Source organism: Tasmannia lanceolata, unplaced genomic scaffold, assembly GCF_043159265.1.
Source record: "Tasmannia lanceolata isolate RefF3 unplaced genomic scaffold, GAP_Taslan_0.1 ptg000006l, whole genome shotgun sequence".
Lineage (NCBI taxonomy): Eukaryota > Viridiplantae > Streptophyta > Magnoliopsida > Canellales > Winteraceae > Tasmannia > Tasmannia lanceolata.
This window is the reverse complement of record NW_027518683.1, coordinates 22,250,154-22,273,441: the sequence shown is the minus strand read 5'-3', so window position 1 is coordinate 22,273,441 and position 23,288 is coordinate 22,250,154. Positions and strand designations below refer to the sequence as shown.

The following is a 23,288-nucleotide window of genomic DNA, read 5'->3' as shown; positions in this document are numbered from 1 at the left end:
TTCCATACATTTGTATATTTGACAAAAATCAAAATATCTTTGCATCTGTGCGCCAAAAATCTTCTTGTATTATTCAATCAGATTGTCAATTTGATCAATTTTAGGGCAAACGATCCGCCGTTAAAAATTGATGGCTCACATTAATCCAAAAAATTAAATCTAGTATTTTTATATCAATTCTGGGTTCAAATTGTAAAGAAAAAAAATCAAGAATTCATAATTAGAAAAATTTGTTTGAAACTAGCAACAAAATCTGTCAAAATCCATTTTTGGGGGAGTTACTTTATCTCTCTTCACATCACACATTTTCCCAACATGGGAAAACATGCCATTATGATATTACCCTTATTTTCTAGGGATTTTGGTATATTTTGGGAGATTTTTGTGTTATTTTCACCAATTAAAACCAAATATAGTCAAAACTAGTCAAAATTAGTAATTTGATCCAAAAAGGCAATACTTATTCAAAGAAGCCAATCAAGGCTTTCTAAATTTCAAAATACACGCCCAATGATCTCTTACTTCTCACGTTGCTTCTGCGTTGAGGGGACGAATGTTGAAGTACGACGTGAAAGAAAGATCCCACATCGGAAGAGAGAACCTGATGTGGATGGGATTATAAGGACTGGAGCACCATCCCCTTAACGGATAGCTTTTAAGGATGGCTTATACCCAGCCTCGACAAGAAGGCCAGATTACTTTTGTAAATAAAATAGCTTAGGCTACATCTATTTATCACATTTGGAATGAAAGAAATTTAAAGGTCTTGGGCAAAAGCCCAAACACAAGATCCGTAGAAACATCATCCATGATGTCTCTAATCAAATAGACTTTTTGAAGCTCCAAGAGAAGAATAATGAAAGAAATTGCAAAATTATGAAGAATCTAACTGTCTATTTATTCTTACGCATTAACTTTTGAATCTGAAATATAAGAACAAGAATCCTTTGTTCAAGAATCTCCCATCGAAGCCAAATCCGAGAGATTATGCTAAGATGTGCATCTAGAAGCCTCAAGAGATTGTGGACTCATTGGAGAATACAAAAGAATCTAAATCCATTAGAGTAGTACCATGGCAACTTGCCATAGCGTAGATAGACTGAAATATGAATAATCTTTTAATGTCTGTTTTATTTGTTAGAAATTTCTATGTTTAAAATTTGTTAATCTTGATAATGTCCTTGCATTAAAGCAACCTTTAATTTTGGAAACTAATCACCTAAGTTTGGGAAGGAATTTGGGCTAAAAAAGCACTAAATGCTTTCTATTTTTTTGTCCGAAAGATGCCAAATGAAATTGATTACATTAGAAAGTTCTATTGGTGCTTTTGGTCCCTCTTTCCACCATCACAAAATAAGAGAGTTCATTGAGAGAGAGCTTCATTGAGAAGGCTTCCCATAAAGCCTAGTGGTGTGCAAGGAAAGAGAAGTTCTGAGGGGCATTTCTGAGTTGTTTCCTTGCTCGAAAAAGACCAAAGCATTGTCAAATTACACACCGAGGAGGATTAGCCATGGTTTAAGTTATTTCAAACACATCTCGTTTAATTCGAATGTTTTCTTTCTTTTTCATTGCCCAAGATCCAAAGGGATCATTAAGTTAATGTTTAGAATAACATTTGGTATCAGAGCGTAGATTGTAGGCTTTGAAATCAAAGAAAGTTTGAGTTTGGATGAAAATATACCTATTTTACATCTCCCCAAAAAAGTGATTCTGGCTGGCGACAGGCGAACTTTCCGGCGAGTGGCTAGTATCGTTTTGTTCCTCTCCGATTGACGGACCATCCCCTAAAGTTTGAGTTCAATCGGACGTTAGGAGAGTGAGAACGGATGATTCAAAGTGTGATGGCATGCTTTGTAATTTCTGTAAAAAGTTTCTGTTTTTAGGATCTGTTGGTTGGAGAAGACGACTTGAATTGGTAGTTTTATATGAAATTGCTATGGAATGGAAGTATTATGAAAATATTAGGGAGTGGTAGTTTTATATCATACTGTTATGGAATGGTAGCACTAAAATAAAACTATCATTAAATAGTAAACATTTTATATATGAGCGTGTCACTGTCACCGTCGCGATAACACGCGTGTCATCCGTTGACCTGGTTTGACCAAACAGGTTTGGCCCGCTCCAAGGGACAGTTCGGCCACTTTCCGGCTGATTCTTGGCTAATAAAAAATGATTCTGGGATCCTCTAGGTCCCCTCTATCTTGTGAGAAAGTTTCAGGGGCATCGCCTTCCTGTTTTTATGAAATCTGAACTTTTTGGCATATTTGAATTTTCCCAAAAGAAGCTTTTTAGAACCATCTATGAGAGAATTTTTTCAAGATAGGATTGTTTCCTAAGGTTTTCCGGCATTCCAGATCCATTTGAGTGGGTTCCGAAGCCATCTGAGGATCTGATCTTCTAGATCATGTGTAAAAGTGATTGTAGGCCTCCCTCTATGAGTTGTTTTTTGACCCGTTAATGTTCCCGTTTTCGATTTCTCACAACTGATATTTTTTTGTCTTACATTGATGCATTAGTTGCACAAATATCCTTTTGTGATATGCATGTATGGTTTATTTTTATGCACCCAAACACACATTATGAATACTTTGTATGCCCCTACTTGATCTTTTAACCCTTTTGATTCTTTCTTCTTGAGGTTATGAAGCATAATATTAATTGGGTACATGTTAATTTTATCATTGGACATGAATCTAATATGAATATGCGCTTTTAGGCTCCTTTTAAATATCCAACTATATTTTATGTGTAGTTTTGTGTTTGAATTTAGTTGGAGTACTTAAGAAACATGCTTTATAAAGGATCTTTGGATTCATGAACATACACCAAGAGATTGATATCTTGTGAGTTGTATTATTGGTTGGCCGTGGATAAACACCGTTATTGCACTTGTATCTATTTAGTTTTCCTTGTGCACCTAACTATGATTTCAACATGTTTATCATTCACATAAAATTTATTTTTGTGCCTATATGTAAATGATTCTTTGGATTCATGGTACAAAATTTTTAAAGGATCCCTATTGGTCATGAGACACAAATTGAGAGGCTTACATATGTATGTACACACTGAGACTTTGCAAGATTGAAAATTGCATAATTTTGTGTTTGTGATTGCAAAATTTCATATTTGTAGCCTCTATGCATGTGATTGAGATGTTGTATTTTCTAAGATCAGTACTTTTTTGGATCTTTTCTTTAATGGCCAATTTTAATGATGTAATCTCTTTATATTATTGTGTGAGTGTATAGTACAATTTGTTGTATGAGATCATGTTTAAATGGCTACCACTTAAGTATGAAAAGGTTTAACCGAACTAAGAATGCTTATCCGGGTTGTTTGAGTGGTATAAGGAAGTTGAAAATGAATAATTGGACTTGGAATTCTATTCTGCCCAACGGTGATAGAATTCCTAGTCCTAGGTTGTTCATTTTCACTTGTGTCGTGACGAGAACCCAATGTGTGTTGTGATTCGGCCCAACGGAAGGGCCACGATGACGCGACGGGTGTCTCAGCAAGATCACATAAGGATATTTTGAGTGATCTAACAAATCATGAGTTAACATGATAAATATAAACTCTAAATAAAGTATTGAAAGTTGTGAGCTTGTTTGAAAATTGTAGGTCCATGACGTTGAACCCTAAAGGTGTCTGCTTTGGATACCTGATTGTATTAAAGGACATTAGTGGAGAAAACCTTAATGATTGATAGAATGGATAGATGCAGTTCTAGGCTACATAGATAGACTATACATTACTTGGAGACATGCCCCACTAAATTCACTTATGAAGAAAACTTGTGAATAGTGGGAGTGCATTAATAGTATTAGTCTAAGAACTCCATCATAACTGCAATCTGAGATACTTGTTCTGAATCGGAATTCAAATGTGGTTGCGAATGTGGCCGATGAATTTTCAAATGGTCGTTCAATACACTCGTGAGTACCCTTAAGATAAGATTGGATAACCCTAAGGTGAGTTGACAACAACGGTCTTTGTGAGCATAATTTTGAAGTCTTGAATTTTTTACCATGTATAATGCTCACTTTAAGGTAGTTTCAAAGGCAACATATTGAGTTTGACAGATATAGTGACCAAATAGGGTCAGTTAGTAAGAGATTAAAACTTGGTATTTAGTATCACCCTTATTGTAGTGGGATGACACATCAAGTAACAATACCTTAAGTTTATGATGGCTAAAAAAATATGATGGGACCCTATTTTTTCTAAGTACTCTCAGAAACAAATTGATGGATAGATTTGGATCTTATTATCCATATTTATGTTTCATGTGAGGATTCTTACTGAGTAGATTCGAAGTAGAAGAAAGTTGGATCAATACAGTAGAGAATGAGAATAAAGTACAGACTTGAGGCCATTATTGTTCTTTATTGATTTCTAAATATGGGTTTCATTAGGTTTAGAAACCTTATTTCAGGAAACTTGGTTCTTCTTGCTACGAATCATAGTCTGAAAGCATAACACGTTCTTTCTGAATTTTCATTTCCATTCAGTATGTATGTGGTTTTTTCCAAAACAATCTAAAAAATATTTGATTGGTTTCATCTTATTATCAGACTCGAATTACCTTACATGAGAACAAGATAGTCAGTAATATTGGAAATAAATAAATTGAATGGATAAGAGCTTATCCAATCAGTGGCTCAAACATTAGGCCACATCCTGTTTGATGGATTGGTTGAAAGGAAAGTTCTAAATTCATTTGATTATAACGATTATAGTGTTTGTATGGGGTATATTAAAGGAAAATATATAAAGGTAAGAGGTCTAAGGGGTATCGCTTAGAGTATTGGTCCACTAAAGATCATTTATGCTAAGATCGGTAGACCTTTTTTAACTCTAAATGTTGGTAAGAGAGATCATTAGTCTCTGACCCTTATGGTTTAATTTTCCAACTATTGTTGTTTATCTCTTTAAATGAAGGCCGAAAATTGTGGATGTGGTAACGATCAGAACTTACTCGACTTAAAGATCAAAACCTTAAGGCCTATAAAGGTAATGAGTATTGTAGTAGGCCGTGGTTTGAGGGTTTTGGTCTTATATCTCCAAGAGAACGATTTTGCTGAAAAGTGAGACCGTACTCTTATTGACATGATGATGAGCATCTTATGCAAATCATCTTTGTTTAAGTTCCTACGGGGAAATGCCTAAAAGGCGGCAGTGCAGATCCTAACTCGGATTCCTAGTTAAGGAACACTTAAGACCCCTTGAGTGTCAGTAAAGATTTGAGATTAGAATATTTGCACATATGAGGATTTGTTGGCCAAGGTTAAAGTTTACAATCCCCAAATAAGGAAAGTTGGAACCTAAAACAAGTAGTTACTATTTAAGTGCTTATCCTAAGAGGTTTAAGTTTTCTTGTCCTGCAAATAGTACATGTATCTTAGAGACTAGATACACAGAGCTTGGAATAATGATGACCTTAGTGGGATTTTCATGATCCCATCTTTTCCCATACAACCATAATAAGTGATCAGTCGGCTCAGTGGCCTGACGCCATGAAGGAAGAGCTACACTCAATAGAAAGGAACTGAATTTACAAACTCAGCGAGTTGCCAAATGGAGCAAGTTGGTTATAGGCGGATCTTTTAAGACCAATGTTTAACTCCAAGGATGACACTGAGATGCATAAAGTAAGACATATTGCAAAAGACTGCACTCATAATGGAAGGATATAATATAAAGAAGCTTTTTCTCCAGTTTCAAAGACTGTTTATGTATAGTCATGGCTTTTGTGGCTCTTTTTTGTTCTAGAGTCGCACAACATGTCTCGGTAGTGGTACTTAAATTTTTACATATTAATCATAAGATTTAGGTTCAATAAAGATGTTATGAATAAATGAATATATCTTAGGGACAATGAGAGTGATACTATCACTTTAGTATTTGTGAGTTGATGGTGTACTACTACTCTCTAGTAGTATTATTTTGCCAATGTTGTATTGAGACCAAGTGTAGGCTCCTAGCCTGGGTAATTCTTCTGCCCAATGGTGATGAATTACTCTAGTGCCATATCGACTGTGTCTTGGAAGGAATCTTAGTATAAAAGATTTAGGTGGAACATTCTATATGACAAAAATGTATATTCACCTAGTTGGGACTTAAGGATTACTAAGAATATCTCAGAAATCCTATAATGACAAAGGTCCTTGAATCGTCAACATGGATAAGTGTCCCACTAGTGGTTCCCCTTGTGGTTAGCGATGATATATTTAGTTAAGTTTGTAGATCCTAGGATCAAACATGAGCATATAAAGAGAATCCCCAGCAGTTCCACAATTGGGAATCTCATAAATTCTTGAGTTTGCACCTGTCTCGGCATAATCTATACAGTGGGACAGCTTAGAAGGTACCAATGTAATCTTATGAATGGATCATTGGGAAGCTACCTAGGAAGGTTGTGTGTTGTCTGTAAGGGGCCGAATGCTCACATACAGCAGATCGGATGATCCTAAGAAAATTAGTTAATGCGATTCCGACTTTGTAATTGTCGAACACCTAGAGTTCTGCTTAAGGATATTTTGGCAGAAATTCTTGAATCGTAGAAGAACGTAAGATATACATCATTAGTTGCTTCCACCTTGGGTTTAGAGTTTATGGTGTATTACAACGCCTTAAGCTATGTCTTGTAGTTGCGGAATTTTGTGTCGAGGTGTTACCTTGTTGATAATCAACAAGTTACTGAGAATATGTGATGATTCCATTGCGGTTTTACTTTTCCAAGAACGACAAATAAAGTAAGGAGTCAATATATTAACATAATGTCGTGAGGAAGATAATTCAGGATCAGTTAATGTCTATTGAGTACATAAGTACCGCATTTATGTTAGCAGATTCAATAACGAAAGGCTTACCATTTGAGGTCATTAATGAACATAAAACGTGCATAAGGTTGGTGGATAAGGCTGATTATGTTAATTGATGTGAGTCTACATAAAGATTATAGACATTGTAATGTGATCACTTTTGAGCTTGATCCTGATAAACAAAAGTTGTCTGCCACTATTATTTGTTTGTGCACATTGAATGGATGATTTAAAGAAGCAAAATGTCGGTAATGACATAAAGTGGAACATAGTTTATTAATGTTAGTAAGTTTGCTAACAATGTGACCATGGGGAGGTTATTGGATATGTTAATAGTCCAATGATTACATGATCCGTTGTTAGTACAATTATTGAATGGAATGTAAGGATAGGGTTGTTATTAGTCCAATGATTACATGATCCGTTGTTAGTACGGTTATTGAACGGAATGTAAGGATAAGGTTGTTATGATTAATGAATGTTGCAAAAGGTTTAAAAGCCATGCAGGCCAAGTGGGAGAATGTTAGAAGTTTTTATGTTTAAAACTTGCTAATCTTGATAATGGCCTTGCATTAAAGCAATCTTTTGTATTGGAAACTAATCACCTAAGTTTGGGAAGGAATTTGAGCTCAAAATAATCACTAAAGGCTTTCTATTTTTTATCCCAAAGATGCCAAACGAAAATTGATTAGATTAGAAAGTTCTATGGGTGCTTTCTTCTCTTATAAATAGAGACCCTTGGTCCCTCTTTCCACCTTCACAAAATAAGAAAGTTCATTGAGAGAGAGGTCCATTGAGAGAAGCTTCCCTAAAGCCTAGTGGTGTGCAAGGCAAGAGAAGTTTTGAGGGTCATTTCTGAGTCGTCTCCATGCTCGAAAAAGACTAAAGCATCGTCGGATTACACACCAAGGAGGACCGGTCATGGCTCAAGGTATTTCAAACCCATCTCGTTTAATTCGTATTTTTTCTTTGTTTTTCATTGTCCAAGATCCAAAGGGATCATTAAGTTAATGTTTATAACATTATTCAGGCATATTATTTGCCAGAAATCGTTGATGGTTCATATTGAGTGTAAAGTACCTAGTTACAAGTCCAATCATATGACCATTGGCATTGGCAACATCACCACCACTAACACCCGGATGCACAGCAGTGGTTGTTTCAAGCATTGCTGGTAAATATCTTTCTCCAGTCTCCGGTTCACCTGATCCATAAAGGTTTCTACGACCCTTGCTACCAAGAACTCACTTTTAATATAATTGAAATCTAACATCATATATGATTCGGTTTGTCTCGAAAATATACTTTTTTCCTCATTTTCAAAAGCACAAATCCTTGAAAAATAAAAATTCATGCACCCGAATTGATGAATTAGGTGATGCATTTGCACCATAATTGATGAAACTAGAAAAAAAAGATAAAATCTACACTTCCAAGCAAAAATGTTAAAACCCAAGCATCTTTATGCACTTTGGTCAAAATTTTGACACATCGATCGAAGTTTTGTAATTTGCATAATTAAATTATTGCGTTTTAGTCTACTTGACTGAAACATTAATGCTTCGTTGGGTTGCACAAAAACTTGGCAGCCGTCGGAATTTGGTTTGGATATGGCATGCCATTCCACGTTTGGTTGCCAAAATGCATTGGACTCCCTTTGATTCCCTTGGATGTCTCTCATGTAATAATTTCTTGTCTCTTTCTTGTCCCATTCTTCCAAAAGCAAAGAATTAGTGATGAATTTTCTAGGGAATGATGCTCTTTCTCTTTCTCTCTCTCTTCCCTCTCTCTCCTCTCTCCCCATATTGGTAATGACACACCCTACTTTTTCTCCTACTTTCCGAGTATATGCCGCTCAACCAAATACTACTACACAATTTTCTGAGGTAATTCGATGCAAATCAAAATGCTTGTCTCCTCCCTTTGACTTCCTATTTCACTACTCTCCGAGCCACCAAACATAGCATAATGAAATCGCATAAAATCTATGATTCCAGGCAAAAATGTTAAAACCCAAGCATCTTTATGCACTTTGGCCAAAATTTTGACACATCGATCAAAGTTTTGTAATTTGCATAATTAAAATATTGTCTTTGAGTCGACCTGACTGAAACATTAATGAATGGTCAACCGATGGATTTTGTTTCGGTAAGGATGAAAACGAAAACATGTCGCACCCCTTTAAAGGAGGCATGTGGCAGACTAAACACTTTTTTATGTCAATTTACGTTAAAGGGGTGTGAATTATCCTACAGGGGGTGCGAATTCATCATCACCCAAAAAAACCTGTATAAACAAATAATTACACTTTGATGAGAATCTTAGGTCATCTTTGGAAGCTATAATTTTTTTTTCCATGGAAATTTAGCTTATCCAATGGTGAGCGGGAGGTACGAGAGGGAGAGACCTGAGAAGGACTGAGCGAGTAGGAGAGGGTAAGAAAATCTCAAAAGGCAAGGAAAAAGAAAACTTTACTCAAAATACATTTTATTTTTTAGTAAATGGTTTCTGAGCTCAAGCTTAGATAGAATTTCTGAGGTAGAGTTTTTAAATAGGGTGGCTGGCTATGTTGTTTGGGTTATGTTAGATATTGATTCTATAGGACCTAACATCGATATGGTGTACCTAAGAAATCATCTTCATAGGATCATGGCAAGCGTTGATTTGTCGAGGTTTAAAATAGACGTCTACAAAATGGTCCATTTTGTGCCTCTATAGATCAAATAGTTAGGAGGATCCTATGGAGATGGTTTCTTAAGAACAACCTATCTATGTCAGCTTCTTTGGAATGAATGGCTTGGATGAGTCAAATAACATTATAAAAACTCTAGCTCAGAAAGAATTTCTGAGCTTGAGCTCAGATACTGCGCCTCCTTTATTTTTTCCCTTTTTTTAAGCCATTTCTCATCCTCTCCTTACTCTGTCCCTGTCAAGTGTCTCCTCTCACCTTCTCTACCCCTATTTCACCATTAGATAAACTAATATTTTATAGAAAATTTTTTCTTGGTTGCTGTTGAGAGGAGAAGAGATTAGAGAGAAAAGGAAGAAGTGAAGTCCACTCCCCCTACTTGGTATATATATATATATATATATAAAGAGAACATACATATGATTACTATGCCCTTAAGGGTACATAATACACCTTTTAACACTCCCCCTCAAGCTGGAATGTATATATATTGTACATTCCAAGCTTGTTACATATGTCACTCAATTTTGTATAGTTTAAGGGCTTTGTGAACACATCTGCTAACTGATCAGCAGATCTCATGAAAGAAACATGAATTTTGCCTCTTTGTATCCTTTGGAGAATGAAGTGGCAGTCAACCTCTATATGCTTGGTTTTCTCATGAAAGATTGGATTTGTAGCTATATGAATAGCAGCTTTATTGTCCCAATAAAGTCGAGCTGGAGCAGATGAAGAGAAACCAATCTCAGAAAGGAGAGAACGTAACCAAATAAGTTCCCCCCTGGTATGAGACATAGCACGATACTCTGATTCGGCACTCGACTTGGAGAGTATGTCCTGCTTCTTGCTTTTCCATGACACTAGATTGCCGCCAACAAAGGTGCAATATCCAGTGGTGGATCTCCTATCTGCTGGAGATCCTGTCTAGTCTGCATCACAGAAGCCTTTTACGCTGATGTGACCATGCTTCTTGAATAGGAGGCCTTTCCCTGGCGCTCCTTTCAAGTAGCGAAGAATCTAAATCACTGCTGCCCGGTGAGAAGTATGGGGTGAGCTCATATGTTGGCTTACTGCGCCAACAGCAAATGATATATCTGGACGAGTGACTGTAAGATATATGAGCTTACCCACCAACCGTCTGTATTTGCCAGGGTCATCTAATAAATCTCCTTCTTCTGGAAGAAGTTTCCTATTTGGATCCATGGGAGCAGATGCAGGTTTAACCCTAAGGTGACCTGTTTCCTCTAGAAGATCTAGAACATATTTTCTCTTTGAGAGGGAGAGACCTCTAGTAGAATGTGCAACCTCAATGCCAAGAAAGTATCTGAGGCGACCCAAATCTTTGGTTGAAAACTCTTTCTGCAAGAAGATTTTCAGCCTGTGTATCCCCTCTGAATCACTTCCTGTAATGATGATGTGATCGACATATACTATCAATAGAACACAACCAGCAGTGGAATGAGAACTGAAGACGAAGTGATCAACTGCACATTGCTTCATGCCATATCGCATGATAACATCACTGAATCGTCCAAACCAGGCGCTAGGGGACTGCTTGAGGCCGTATATAGACCTCCGCAACTGACATACTGAGGAGGACATCTCCCCCTGAGTAACATATCCAGGAGGTTGCTCCATATACACCTCCTCAGTAAGCTCACAATGTAAAAAGGCGTTCTTGACATCTAACTGATGTAGAGGCCAGTCATGTGTAACCGTAAGAGATAGAAGCACTCGAACAGACGGAATCTTGGCAACCGACGAGAAACTCTAAATAATCAACACCAAATGTCTGAGTGCATCCTTTGGCTACCAATCGCGCCTTAAGGCGCTCAATAGTACCTTCAGGTAAGTGTTTGACAGCGTAAACCCAGCGGCAACCAACCGGTCGAGCCCCAGGAGGAAGAGGAACTAACTCCCATGTCTGATTGGCCTGTAGGGCCTCCATCTCAAGATCCATGGCCGCACGCCATCCCGGATGATCAAGAGCTGCTGGTAAAGACTGTGGCAAAGAAACAGAGGACAAAGAGAAAACAAAACTCTGAAATATAGGAGTGAGAGAATCATATGAAACAACAGAGGAAATGGGGTGATCAGTACTGTGAGAGCGAGTACAAGAAGCAATGGGAGAATCGGAAGTGGAATCTGAAATAGGTACCTGAGATGTGGAGGTTGGGAGCTCCGGCTACAAGGACGATGGCGCGGGCGGAGGAGGATGAGCTGTAGATCGCAGCCGACGAGGATGAGCTGTAGATCTCGGCCGATGAGGATATGCCTACATAGGAGCGGGAGGAGGAGCCTGTAGTGAAGAGGAGGGATCACATACATGAGTTGTTTCAGGAACCAATACATGAAGCGAGAGTAGAGGAGGCGGAAGAGCTGTGAGGGGAAGAGAAAGGTCCGAGTCAAGAACTGTGGAAGGAGTCTCATGAGAAGATACAAAGTAGGACTCGGACTCGAAGAAGGTGACATTAGCAAACACAAAGGACAGACGCAGGCAAGGAGTGTAAGAGTGATAACTTTTCTGGGTACGGGAGTACCCAAGAAAGATGCACCGCTCAGCCAGAGAGTCCAGCTTATCAAAGCTAGGACCAAGGTGATCAACAAAACACACACACCCAAAGACCCTAGGGGTGATAGGAAAGGAATCATGACCAGGGTATAACACAGCAAAGGGGGAAGAGCCACCAAGAACCGAGGATGGAAGCCGGTTGGCAATGTGGCATGCAGTAAGAACGGCATCACCCCAATAGCTCTTGGGAACTCGCATCTGAATAAGAAGAGAGCGAGCCCCATCGAGTAAACATCACATCTTCCTTTCAGCCACACCATTCTGTTGAGAGGTGTGAGCACAGGAAGAGTGGTGGATATTACCCCGACTAGAAAAAATCCTGGAACCCATGGGTAGTGGAGAAATATTCTCTAGCATTATCTGTGCGCAAGCATTTGAGGGTACAATCAAACTGATTTGTAACCTCAGAATGAAAAGTTGGAAAAGCAGAGAAAACCTCAAAATGATCTTGAAGCAAATACAACCAAGTCATGCGAGAATAGTCATTAATGAAAACAACAAAATATATATATCCAAAAATAGAAGGAGTTCTCATGGGACCCCATACATTAGAGTGCACTGAAGCAAAAAGGTGAGAGGCCCGACTAACAAGCCTAGAGGGAAAAGACACACGGTGGTGTTTTTCAAGTTCACAGGCCTCGCACTGAAAAGACTTAATAGGAACAGAAACTATAGAATTGCGTCGTAAGCGCTCAATGCATGGATGACCAAGGTGGCAGTGCCACTGGTAAGCGTCAACAGAGCTGTGTAAAATGGTACGGGTGGGAACACCATCCAGACAATACAGCCCATCCACCTCACGTCCTCCCAGTCGCAAGATCCTAAAATAAGCAGTAAGATTGATGAAATGAGACATAACAGTTAAGAGATTTAGTGAACTGACTGACTGAAAGTAAGTTAAAGGGAGACTGGGGAACACAAAATACAGAGGAGAGGGTAAGACCAGGATTGGGAGAGGTACTTCCAATACCAGAAATGGGAGTAGTGCGACCATCAGCGAGGCTCATAAACTGAGATGAAAGAGGGCTAAAGGAACTGAGTGATGATAAAGTACCTGTCACATGGTTCGAGGCTCCCGAATCAATGATCCAGGAGCTCGAGCTACTGAGAAGAGAGGCAGGAGTGCTACCTGGCTGTGCAAAGCCAGCACTGGGAGAACGGGTGGCCAAGCGAAGGCACTGAAGCTCATCATAGTCGGTCTGAGTGAAGGATGGTACGCTCGGGATGGATCCGGAGGAAGACGCTCGAGGGTCAGAGTCGTCTAGAGTAGAAAGATGCGCTGCTCGGCCAGCATGAGATGGCTGCTGAAGGCGGCGCTCAAGGTGTAGCACATAACAGGTCTCATCATAGTGGCCCTCGCGTCGGCAATGTGTACAATATGGATGAGGGCGGCTACTATACCCTCTGCCACCAGATAAATCTGAACCCGTGGTACGTCCGCCACGGCTAGAGTCACGGCCACGGTCGCGGCCAACCATCCCACCACCACGGGCATAAGTTGCTGTAGCAAGACCATCAAAAGAAACAGGAGTAAGAGAGGTGCCACCTAGGCACTGCTGAGCCCGCTAGTATACCTCCTCGAGGGAAGGCATAGTGCCAGAGCCATAAATCTGCTTGCGAAAAGACATAAACTCGAGGCCCAAGGTCTCAAGGAACTGGACTACTCGAAGCTAATCCCGCTGTCGAGCGGCAATGTCAAAGGCATGAAGACGTCGAGCTGCTGACGACGAACTGGCTATATTATGTAGAAAGAGGGGTGTCACCACGCCGAAGATGCATCCACTCAGAATAGGTGGCATAAATGCGGGAGAGGTTACCCACGCCGGAAAACATAATCGCCGTATGATCCCAAATCCTCTTTGTAGTCGGAAGCTGTATCATAGTCTTGGAAATCTGTGGAATCATACTCTGCCAGAGTAAACTACGGATATGAGCATCATCCGTTTCTCACTGCTCATAGGTGGGATCCGAAGCCGCGGGAGGGTCACGGCGTATGGTGTAGACCTTGCGTTTGGCAATAAGATACACTTCCACGGCCATTTTCCAATGCATGTAATTGGAACCATCAAGCTTGACCGTGGTCATGGGGAGGAAGGTATCACCTGATGAAGAGGAAAGAGGGATAGAAGAAGAAGAGGCCGTGTGTGTGAAATGGACACCCGTCGAAAGAGGTTGTCCGAGAGAGGGATTGTCTACATCAGGACGATCTATAGAATGAATGAAGGCGAAATAGACAACACACAACGGCAAAGTAGGGGAGAAGAGAAATGAGAATGCCTCTAGGGCATAAAGAGACCACTATGTGTGGTGAGAGAATGTGGCGCGACTCCGACGAATGAGAGGAGAAAAAGAAGACATAATAGGGCCTCTAGGGCATAAATGGAGAAGATGAAAGGTCGGAGTCGCGAGCGAAGAAGAAAAGATGGGCGGAAGAAATTTAGACCATAGAGAGAAAGAGGGTTAGAACTTAGGGTGTGAGGGTTAGGGATTTAAGGTTTTATGAGGGACAGGAAATGGGATTAGTAGGGAAAATGGGAAGAGAGAGAGAGAGAGAGAGAGAGAGAGAGAGACTAGGGTGGAAGAGAGAGAGGGCGAGGGAGGAGGAGGAGCAGGGGCGGGAAAAACAAGGGCTAGGGCGAGTGGGAAGGGTGGGCGAGAGAGGAGGTGGGGCCAGAGAGGTGGTGGGGCGAGGGTGGAGAGTCAGGTAGGGTGGCGCGTGGTGGAGGGAGGAGAGAAGAAGGAGAAGGGGAGCTTCTCCAATGGTTCCTAGGGCACAAAAACCCCTAGGGCTCTGATACCATGTTGAGAGGAGAAGAGATTAGAGAGAAAAGGAAGAAGTGAAGTCCACTCCCCCTTACTTGGTATATATATATAAGGAAAGTGTTGGTGAGCTTAAGCACCCAATCACATTGGGGCCTACTTTGTTAGGATGATCCAAAGCATTCATTTGAAAGGCCCTTACATAGATGGCGTGTGTACCAAAAATCAGCTCCATAGGATCATCCTATATGAGGAAAGTGTTGGTCAGCTTAAGCTCACCAAACTTATGGTGAGCTTAGCGCCCCAATCACATGGGTCCCACAAATGGATGGGTTAGGATGATCCTATGGAGCTGATTTTTTGTACACACCCCATCTATGTAAGGGCCTTTCAAATGAATGCTTTGGATCATCCTAACAAAGTAGGCCCCAATGTGATTGGGCGCTTAAGCTCACTATAAGTTTGGTGAGCTTAAAATGGGCTACTATGCTCTTAAGGGTACATAATACACCTTTTAACAGTTGCCAAAATTGGCCTTAATTCATTAAAAAGACAAGATGAAATAGCCTCACACACTTGATAACTTTTATATGTACCATTAGAGCAAAGAAAGTAATGTTCTGACTTCTAAGGCATGTTACACTAGTCCCAAATCATGACAACAGCTATCACTCCCACCCCAGCAAGCACGGCAATAAACTTAAAGAAAGGAGTATCAAAATAGGATGGCTCATAGGGTCTGAATCCTTTGGCTATAAGATGGTTGATGGCCACATAGATGAAGACCCCACAAGCAAGGCCCATGGAGATGGCATACATCCAATCAGCCACTGCTCCTTGGGTGGTGGCATCAATCGCGATTCCGATTCCAACTCCGATGGGGCTTGAAATTGCAAAAGCGAACGAGTAAGCCGAAGTCATCAAGAATGGTCTGTTTGGTAGCATTCTAAGTAAGGCGATTCCCATGGCGACGGCCGCGAATATTTTGTGCAAGCTTATTGTCCACAGGTTCCTCCATGCCTCTGCCTTGGTATCTGAAAATATGTCTTTGTAAGTAGAGGTACAATTTGGGTCGAGTCAGGGTGAGCATTTGCTGAAAGAATGAATTAGAATCAACCGTAAACTACCTGATTTTATGGAAAAAGCTCAAATAAAATTCTAAAAAATCAACCCGAGTTGCACCCCTATATTTTTAAGGACCAAATATTACTCAATATTTTTAAGACCAGACGGGTGTGCTGATTTTTAAAATAGGGAAACTCTTTAGTTTGCTTGTTTGTTAATAGATTTAAATGTTGATTTCTCCAGAGCTATTAAATATACCTTAAATTTTGACTTTTTAGTGTGAAGGGCTGAGATTAATCTAACTAAAAAAAACCATGTCTTTATAAGTAATGATTTCCACAAATTAATGTTACCTTACCATTAGCCCTAATGAGTGCTTATATGCGACACTCAAGGGGATAAACAGAGAAAGATTAAGATAAGAAGGGAAGAGAAAAGAGATAATCCTAATCTAATCTAACTGCCTAATGTAACTACCTAATCTAACATAGATAGCCTAATCTAACATCCTAATGATCCAACGAACAGATATGATTTAATTATACTAATATGTCCCATCAAACATATGTGGATTGAAAATCTACATATTTCTGATTACAATAGAATCACCCAATTAAGAAATGGAATTTGAATTCACCAGCTAAGCAAGTGATGATGAAGGTCTGCTGATGATGGTGACTGATGCTGGTTGCTAAATGTCCACTGTGAATATCTCTTGCAAGATGAATAGCCAAGAGCTTCAATGGGTCTGAGTCTCGATGGGTGAGTCTTCATTGGCTGGTTTTGGATATTGATCTTGAGAAAAATAGGCCACCATGGACCTGTGCCTCAATGGAAAAAAGTGGTTTTCGATTGGCTGGTCATCACGGGTCAATTCTAAGTACCCATCCTCATGGAAGTGGGAATCCCTCTTAAAATTAAAAGTAAATTTGAGTCCAATAATGACTCACAATTGGTTCTTAAAATCCAAAACAAAAAGGGGCCTAGAAGTTAGATGCCTTAATCATAGTGCTTTAGCCATGGATCAAACCAAGGCAGGGCTTACCATCTGGGCTGTCCTGTTTTCTCTAGGTGGGGCTTACATGTAAACTATGGATAACTAAATAAATGCATAAAGACATTATATACATCTGAACATGGTTTTAAATTTCGGTTTCGGCTAAAATTTTGGACTTGTCCGAAACCGAAAATTCAGCGGAAATCCTGAAATTTCGGGCGAAATTTGGTACTGCGCACGAAATTCCGGTTTTTTAGGACGAAATTTCGATCTGATCTTGATAAAAATAGGTCACCATGGACCTGTGCCTTAATGGAAAAAAGTGGTTCTCGATTGGCTAGTCATCACGGGGCAATTCTAAGTACCCATCCTCATGGAAGTCGGAATCCCTCTCAAAATTAAAAGTAAATTTGAGTCCAATAATGAGTCACAATTGGTTCTTAAAATCCAAAACAAAAAGGGGCCTAGAAGTTAGATGCCTTAATCATAGTGATTTAGCCATGGATCAAACCAAGGCAGGGCTTACCATCTGGGCCGTCCTGTTTTCTCTAGGTGTGGCTTACATGTAAACTATGGATAACTAAATAAATGCATAAAGACATTATATACATCTGAACATGGTTTTAAATTTCAGTTTCGGCTAAAATTTTGGACTTGTCCGAAACCGAAAATTCAGCGGAAATCCTGAAATTTCGGGCGAAATTTGGTACCGCGCACGAAATTCCGGTTATTTAGGACAAAATTTCGGTTTTGGATATTGATCTTGATAAAAATAGGTCACCATGGACCTGTGCCTTAATGGAAAAAAGTGGTTCTCGATTGGCTAGTCATCACGGGGCAATTCTAAGTACCCATCCTCATGGAAGTCGGAATCCCTCCCAAAATTAAAAGTAAATTTGAGTCCAATAATGAGTCACAATTGGTTCTTAAAATCCAAAACAAAAAGGGGCCTAGAAGTTAGATGCCTTAATCATAGTGATTTAGCCATGGATCAAACCAAGGCAGGGCTTACCATCTGGGCCGTCCTGTTTTCTCTAGGTGTGGCTTACATGTAAACTATGGATAACTAAATAAATGCATAAAGACATTATATACATCTGAACATGGTTTTAAATTTCGGTTTCGGCTAAAATTTTGGACTTGTCCGAAACCGAAATTTCAGCGGAAATCCTGAAATTTCGGGCTAAATTTGGTACCGCGCACGAAATTCCTGTTTTTTAGGACGAAATTTCGATCGACGAAATTTCGGTAATTTCGTTCCAAATACTTTAACCCAATAAAATATTATTATTTTAATATCAATTTCGACGAAATTCCTGAAATTTCGATCGAAATTTGGTAAATTTCGGGTATTTCGGTTTCGGTACGTTTCAGTTTCGGTACTCACCGAAATCCGAAATTTCGGTCCGAATCGGATTTCGGTCGAAATTTAAAACCATGCATCTGAATACATGAGCTTGTGTGGGCCACCAAGGGCTATAGACATCTGAATACATTAGCGTGTGCAGGAATTGGGCCACTAAGGGATGAATTATATATAAACCTAATTTCAATACATAGTTTAGGCATAAAATCACTGAGATACAGATTGATAGGATATATATACAGATAAATGGATGTATAAAACAGAAGCATGTTAAGAATTATACCTGCAACACCAACTGCTATTCCTTCAAAAACTGAATGGAAACAAAGAGCAAGGATGAGCAAGATGGTATCTCCCCACGAAGACGTCTTAGCGAAAGCCGGATGGAGCTCCACCCCCGTCTCTTTGCCTTCTTGTTCGCCCCTCCTTCCGTCTTCCACCTCTATTTTAGCTTCCTTTGCATTATTACCCTTAGTGACCAACATCACCAAACAGTCGCCGAGCATCGTCAAAAGATAACCAGACGACGCGAGCATGAACGCAAAAGGGTACGATTTCGTCGTAAGACTCTCGAAAGTCCCATTCGAATCGCTTAAGAAATGCATCAAAGAAGTCCCCAAGAATACCCCACCAGCAAATTGAGTCCCTAATAGAAGGAAGCTCTCATTCCATCGGTAAAAGTACGGCGAAACACCTCCAACAAAGGTGCTTACAAGAAGGATTAAGAGGCACCAAATCTTCACAAGAATTAGGCCTCTCGAGTGCAAATTGACAGAGCCATCGGTGCCGCTGGCTTGATCATCTCCATGGCCTTTTGTTAGGTAGCATTGAAGAGATAAGATGAGAAATAGTATTAGAGAATATGATTTAAGAGCTTTCATGGAAGTTGAAGACATGGGTGGATTAGAGGGAAGAAAAGGGCGTTTGTTTCCCTCTTTTTGTGGGATTGATTTGGTTGTGGTTATGGTGGTTTTGTGCACATAAAAGGAACAAAAACAGACACATTTCCATGTTGATTTTTTCGTTCATTCAATGTTGTGTGTAGTACACTGTTGACTTTTTGAAGGATGTACTACATATACAATTAGGGGATGAGATTAACAACTATAAGTACTATACTAAGGAACATTTCTTGGGCTCCAGCATGGATATTTAAGGCCACAATAACATGCTTATCCAATGGTCACATCTATCCGAGAAAAAAGTTTTGGACATCATGTGAGAACAGTCATTATTCATTTGGGTCCCTTACTGGTCGGATTCTTTTCAGAGCATTTTTCAGATCCACTTTTTGCATCTGGGTCTCAATGCATTTTGAATCTGAGGTCCATCGCAGTGTCTTAGATCCTATAAATGTTGTTCACGTTTAGGATAGGGTAGAGAAGAGGGAAAAAACTAGAGAGAGAGAGGATAAAATAAGGGCAGTGATAAATCGACCCCCTAATATCTTAGATGGACCCCCACACACACACACACACACACACACATATATATATATATATATATATATATATATATATATATATATATATAAGTAAACGGTTCCTTCACACATGTGTAGATAAGTTATCTACACACTAGCTTAAAATACAATAGAGGGCATATTATTTGTTTCCATTCATTTGATTGGCCCTCACATAGATAGGGTGTCCATAAAAAATCAGCTCCATAGGATCATCCCAGCCCTACGATTTGTGGAGGTAAAATGGACGTGTATAAACCTTCACAAATTTGTCCATTTTTTGCCTCCATGGTTTGAAGGGTTAGGATGATCCTATGGAGCTGATTTTTTGTGGACACCCTATCTATGTGAGGACCAATCAAATGGAGCGATATATATATATATATATATATATATATATATATATCGCTCTCTCCTCTCTCTCTCTCTCTCTCTCTCTCTCTCTCTCTCTCTCTCTCTCTCTCTCTCTCTCTCTCTCTCTCTCTCTCTCTCTCGGCACTGCCCTAAAATAATCATTAATATGTAATGTGGAAAAGTAAAATGTTGTTTGGAAGTATATTTTCGTACATTTGTGCCCTCCAACTGGATCTAAGACTGACTTTATATGGATCCAATGGAAACTGATGAGACCGAATTGCTATACTCAAATCCTGTCGATTAACTTTTGGATCCAGGTCAATCGGACTGTCTGACTCCATTGACACCTTTAATATTGGGAAATTATAAATGTACCCCTTTTCATCCCTTGGGAAACCCAGCTGCATTGTACGTGGCAATCAGGTCACTTCATTCCTTCAATCGTGAAGTACATCAGCACCTTTGCAGTCATAGATACACTATAGCTGGGTGTTCAAAGTGATGAAAAGGGGCGCATTTATCATTTCCCTTACTATTGTGAGGGATGAGCAATTGTGGGGCATGAAAGTGCGGTACAACATACTTAGCACAAACGTAATCTTTAGTACAATGTATGAACCGATTTAATTTGGCAAACGTAATCTTTAGTACAATGTATGAACCGATTTAATTTAATTTAATAATAGGTTCTTTATCATATTGCCTAGTTAGCTCGTTGTGATTAACGACTTTGAATATGTCAAAGCCATTTTACTAATAATGTAAGTATTTTGGCAATTTTTTTAAGGGGAAATGATTTCAGCACTCCAATGTTTTGATAAAAGGCGCTCCAATTTTTATCGTGTAGTATTCAAAGGGCCGTCAAAGGAATATTATGATTTTCAAAAAGCTCTTAAACACCTTTAAATATTACACGACAAACAAGTGGAGCGCATGTTTTTCAAAATAATGGAGCGCCGAAATCATTTCTGCGGCCATTTTAAGCAACAACGCCATCCTATCAAGCTTTCTGCATCCATTTCCTTTGTTTACCATGAAAACAAATTCGTAGCAGCGAAACGAAAGTCCACCAAAAATATGACAAATTTTTTTTTTGTTTTTTAGCCACTTCTCAGCCTCTAGTCACACTTATTCGTGCCCTCTCAAGTCTCTCCTCTCACCCTCCCTCTACCCCTTAGGGTGCAACTTGGGTTGGGTTCAACCTGATTTTGGCTCGAGTTGGGTTGGCATTTTCTCAAGTTGGGTTGGGTTGGATTAGGATTGGGAAAAGCCAACCCGATTTAAATTTGGAATTCGGGTTGGATTGAGGCCTTGGCAACCGGGCCCAACACGAAGCAACCTCCGTCCTCTAATTTTATCATGATTTTCTAATGATAATGTTTTTCTTTCTTGTATTTTTCTATTTGGCCTAGATGATCCCGAACCCAAACTCACAATTATTTCATTAAGAACTTCAGCTCAAGCTACAACTCATCGTGTTAATTTTCAATTGCATACATGTAATGTCTGCAGTGGGTTTTACATCCCAAAATGACATCCATTTCACTTTTAGTCAATGAATTTGAGAAAACCATGCAGTTATAGAGATATACATGTCAAACTGAACTTTGATATAACATTTATGGAATATATATTGATTACATACAAAGGGAGCCAGTAACCAAATCAGAGGACCAAAGGCCGATTAAAAGCCTAAACCATGTAAGAATTTCCCATTTCACCACTTTCCTGCCACCCCGATCCTGCTCTAAATTTACAGACGGGGCAAGTCCCCTGTTGTCGCAACCATGGATCAATGCAATTCGCATGAAACTGTGTCACAGAATTTCGGATTAGCAGATTGTTAAAATATTTTAGTCCAAATAACCTCACATCCACAAAAGTAAATGAATTCGTTTTTCCATATATAACTTTTAAAACCACTTGTATGACATTGCATGAGAACAATTCATGGATACTTAATGAAAAATAAGTTGTCCGATACGTAAATGTAAACCGATGAAAGCGAATATCGTAAAGGGAAAATAGTGGATGGTGTCATGAATGATAGTTTTTACTCTCATTTTGATTCCAAATCCCAAATAGTGGATGGTGTCATGAATAATGGTTTTTACTCTCTCATGCAAAGAAATGTAGTGACCTGATGCAAGCATGGCAAGCTACGGATGAGTTCTCCCACATTGACTTGCTCCAAGCAAACACTACATGTCAGTTCGTCTTCTGGAGTTTTCATACTTCCATCTGGTTTGTTGGAGTCTTGTTTTTTCTGCTTAACAAAAAGTATATTGATAAAAATAGTGAAGAGAAAAAAATACCGTTGCCATAAATTCAACAAGTAAAACAATCAAGGTAAAAACAATAGTGCTCTGCATGCACACACACAAACACACTCAAGGGAATTGTAACACCTGATTAAAAGTGCAAATCAAAGAGAGTGACATTATCAAAACAAGGGTGTGTGGATATCAATTCCATTTACATACCCACAAGAGGAGTAGCCACTTTTGAGAGCTACAACTTTGCAGCATGCTTTTGCATATAGATAGTTCTAGGATGATCAAAATTAGGCAACATGTTTAGTGGCTATCATGTGACATTTTCCAACCAAACTACGCATCTTAATATGCTACAATCATAGTTTTAAATTTCCAACAAAACTGAAGATACGGCAGAAATGTTTTTGTTTCCATCTGCACCGAAACACATATCGAAACCAAAATGCATAGCGAAACAATAACCCATGAGTGTATTAGTATAGTGTTACATAATAATATGTGTGTGAATTGCAAGTAAATTGTGGTTTGTATATTATGTATAAATATTATTTAAATTACATGCGAAATGTGGGATATACTGAATTATCAGACATTCGCCAGCAACAGCACATGCCACTATGTGTTTGACGTTGTTAAGCCATTATGGATTTTTTTCCGTATATGTTGATTTTTGAGTGTGTATTTGTACTTACTCTAGCATCACCTGAAGTTTCATCTTACATTTCTATTATTTCCATATGTTTATAGTCATAGTAGCCGGAAACTCCTTGGGCAGGTGGGGAACTCGTTTCCCCTAAAACGCGTTTCAGAAAGGTGGGAAACTCGTTTCCCCTAAAAGGTGGAAAACTTGTTTCCGAAATGCATGAGAAACATATAAGAAACTTATATGAAACACGTGAGAATCGTATGGAAAA

At 39.2% G+C, this 23,288-nt stretch overlaps 3 protein-coding genes across 4 annotated transcripts in view; all 3 read right to left on the bottom strand.

Moving 5' to 3' along the window:
- Window positions 1-12,570: 12,570 nt before the first annotated feature.
- On the bottom strand, window positions 12,571-13,714 carry LOC143878501 (uncharacterized). Its single transcript, XM_077380776.1, has 2 exons — window positions 13,146-13,714; window positions 12,571-12,912 (listed from the first exon to the last, which is right to left on the bottom strand). Exons 1-2 carry the CDS (start codon window positions 13,567-13,569, stop codon window positions 12,761-12,763), a joined length of 576 nt encoding a protein of 191 aa, XP_077236891.1. The 5' UTR covers window positions 13,570-13,714; the 3' UTR covers window positions 12,571-12,760.
- A 1,649-nt stretch (window positions 13,715-15,363) lies between these two features.
- On the bottom strand, window positions 15,364-19,276 carry ZIP2 (ZRT/IRT-like protein 2). The gene is made up of 2 exons (XM_077380775.1): window positions 18,563-19,276; window positions 15,364-15,885 (listed from the first exon to the last, which is right to left on the bottom strand). Exons 1-2 carry the CDS (start codon window positions 19,173-19,175, stop codon window positions 15,494-15,496), a joined length of 1,005 nt encoding a protein of 334 aa, XP_077236890.1. The 5' UTR covers window positions 19,176-19,276; the 3' UTR covers window positions 15,364-15,493.
- A 2,235-nt stretch (window positions 19,277-21,511) lies between these two features.
- The window catches only part of SDIR1 (RING/U-box superfamily protein), a 28,222-nt gene continuing 26,445 nt past the window's right edge, over window positions 21,512-23,288 (bottom strand). For both annotated transcript variants that reach the window (XM_077382860.1, XM_077382861.1), the window contains exons 8-9: window positions 22,239-22,364; window positions 21,512-21,910 (exon numbers count right to left, since the gene is read on the bottom strand). In XM_077382860.1, the coding sequence (XP_077238975.1) occupies window positions 21,791-21,910; window positions 22,239-22,364 (246 nt within the window). In that variant the 3' untranslated portion in view covers window positions 21,512-21,790. The remainder of the gene's footprint in view (window positions 21,911-22,238; window positions 22,365-23,288) is intronic.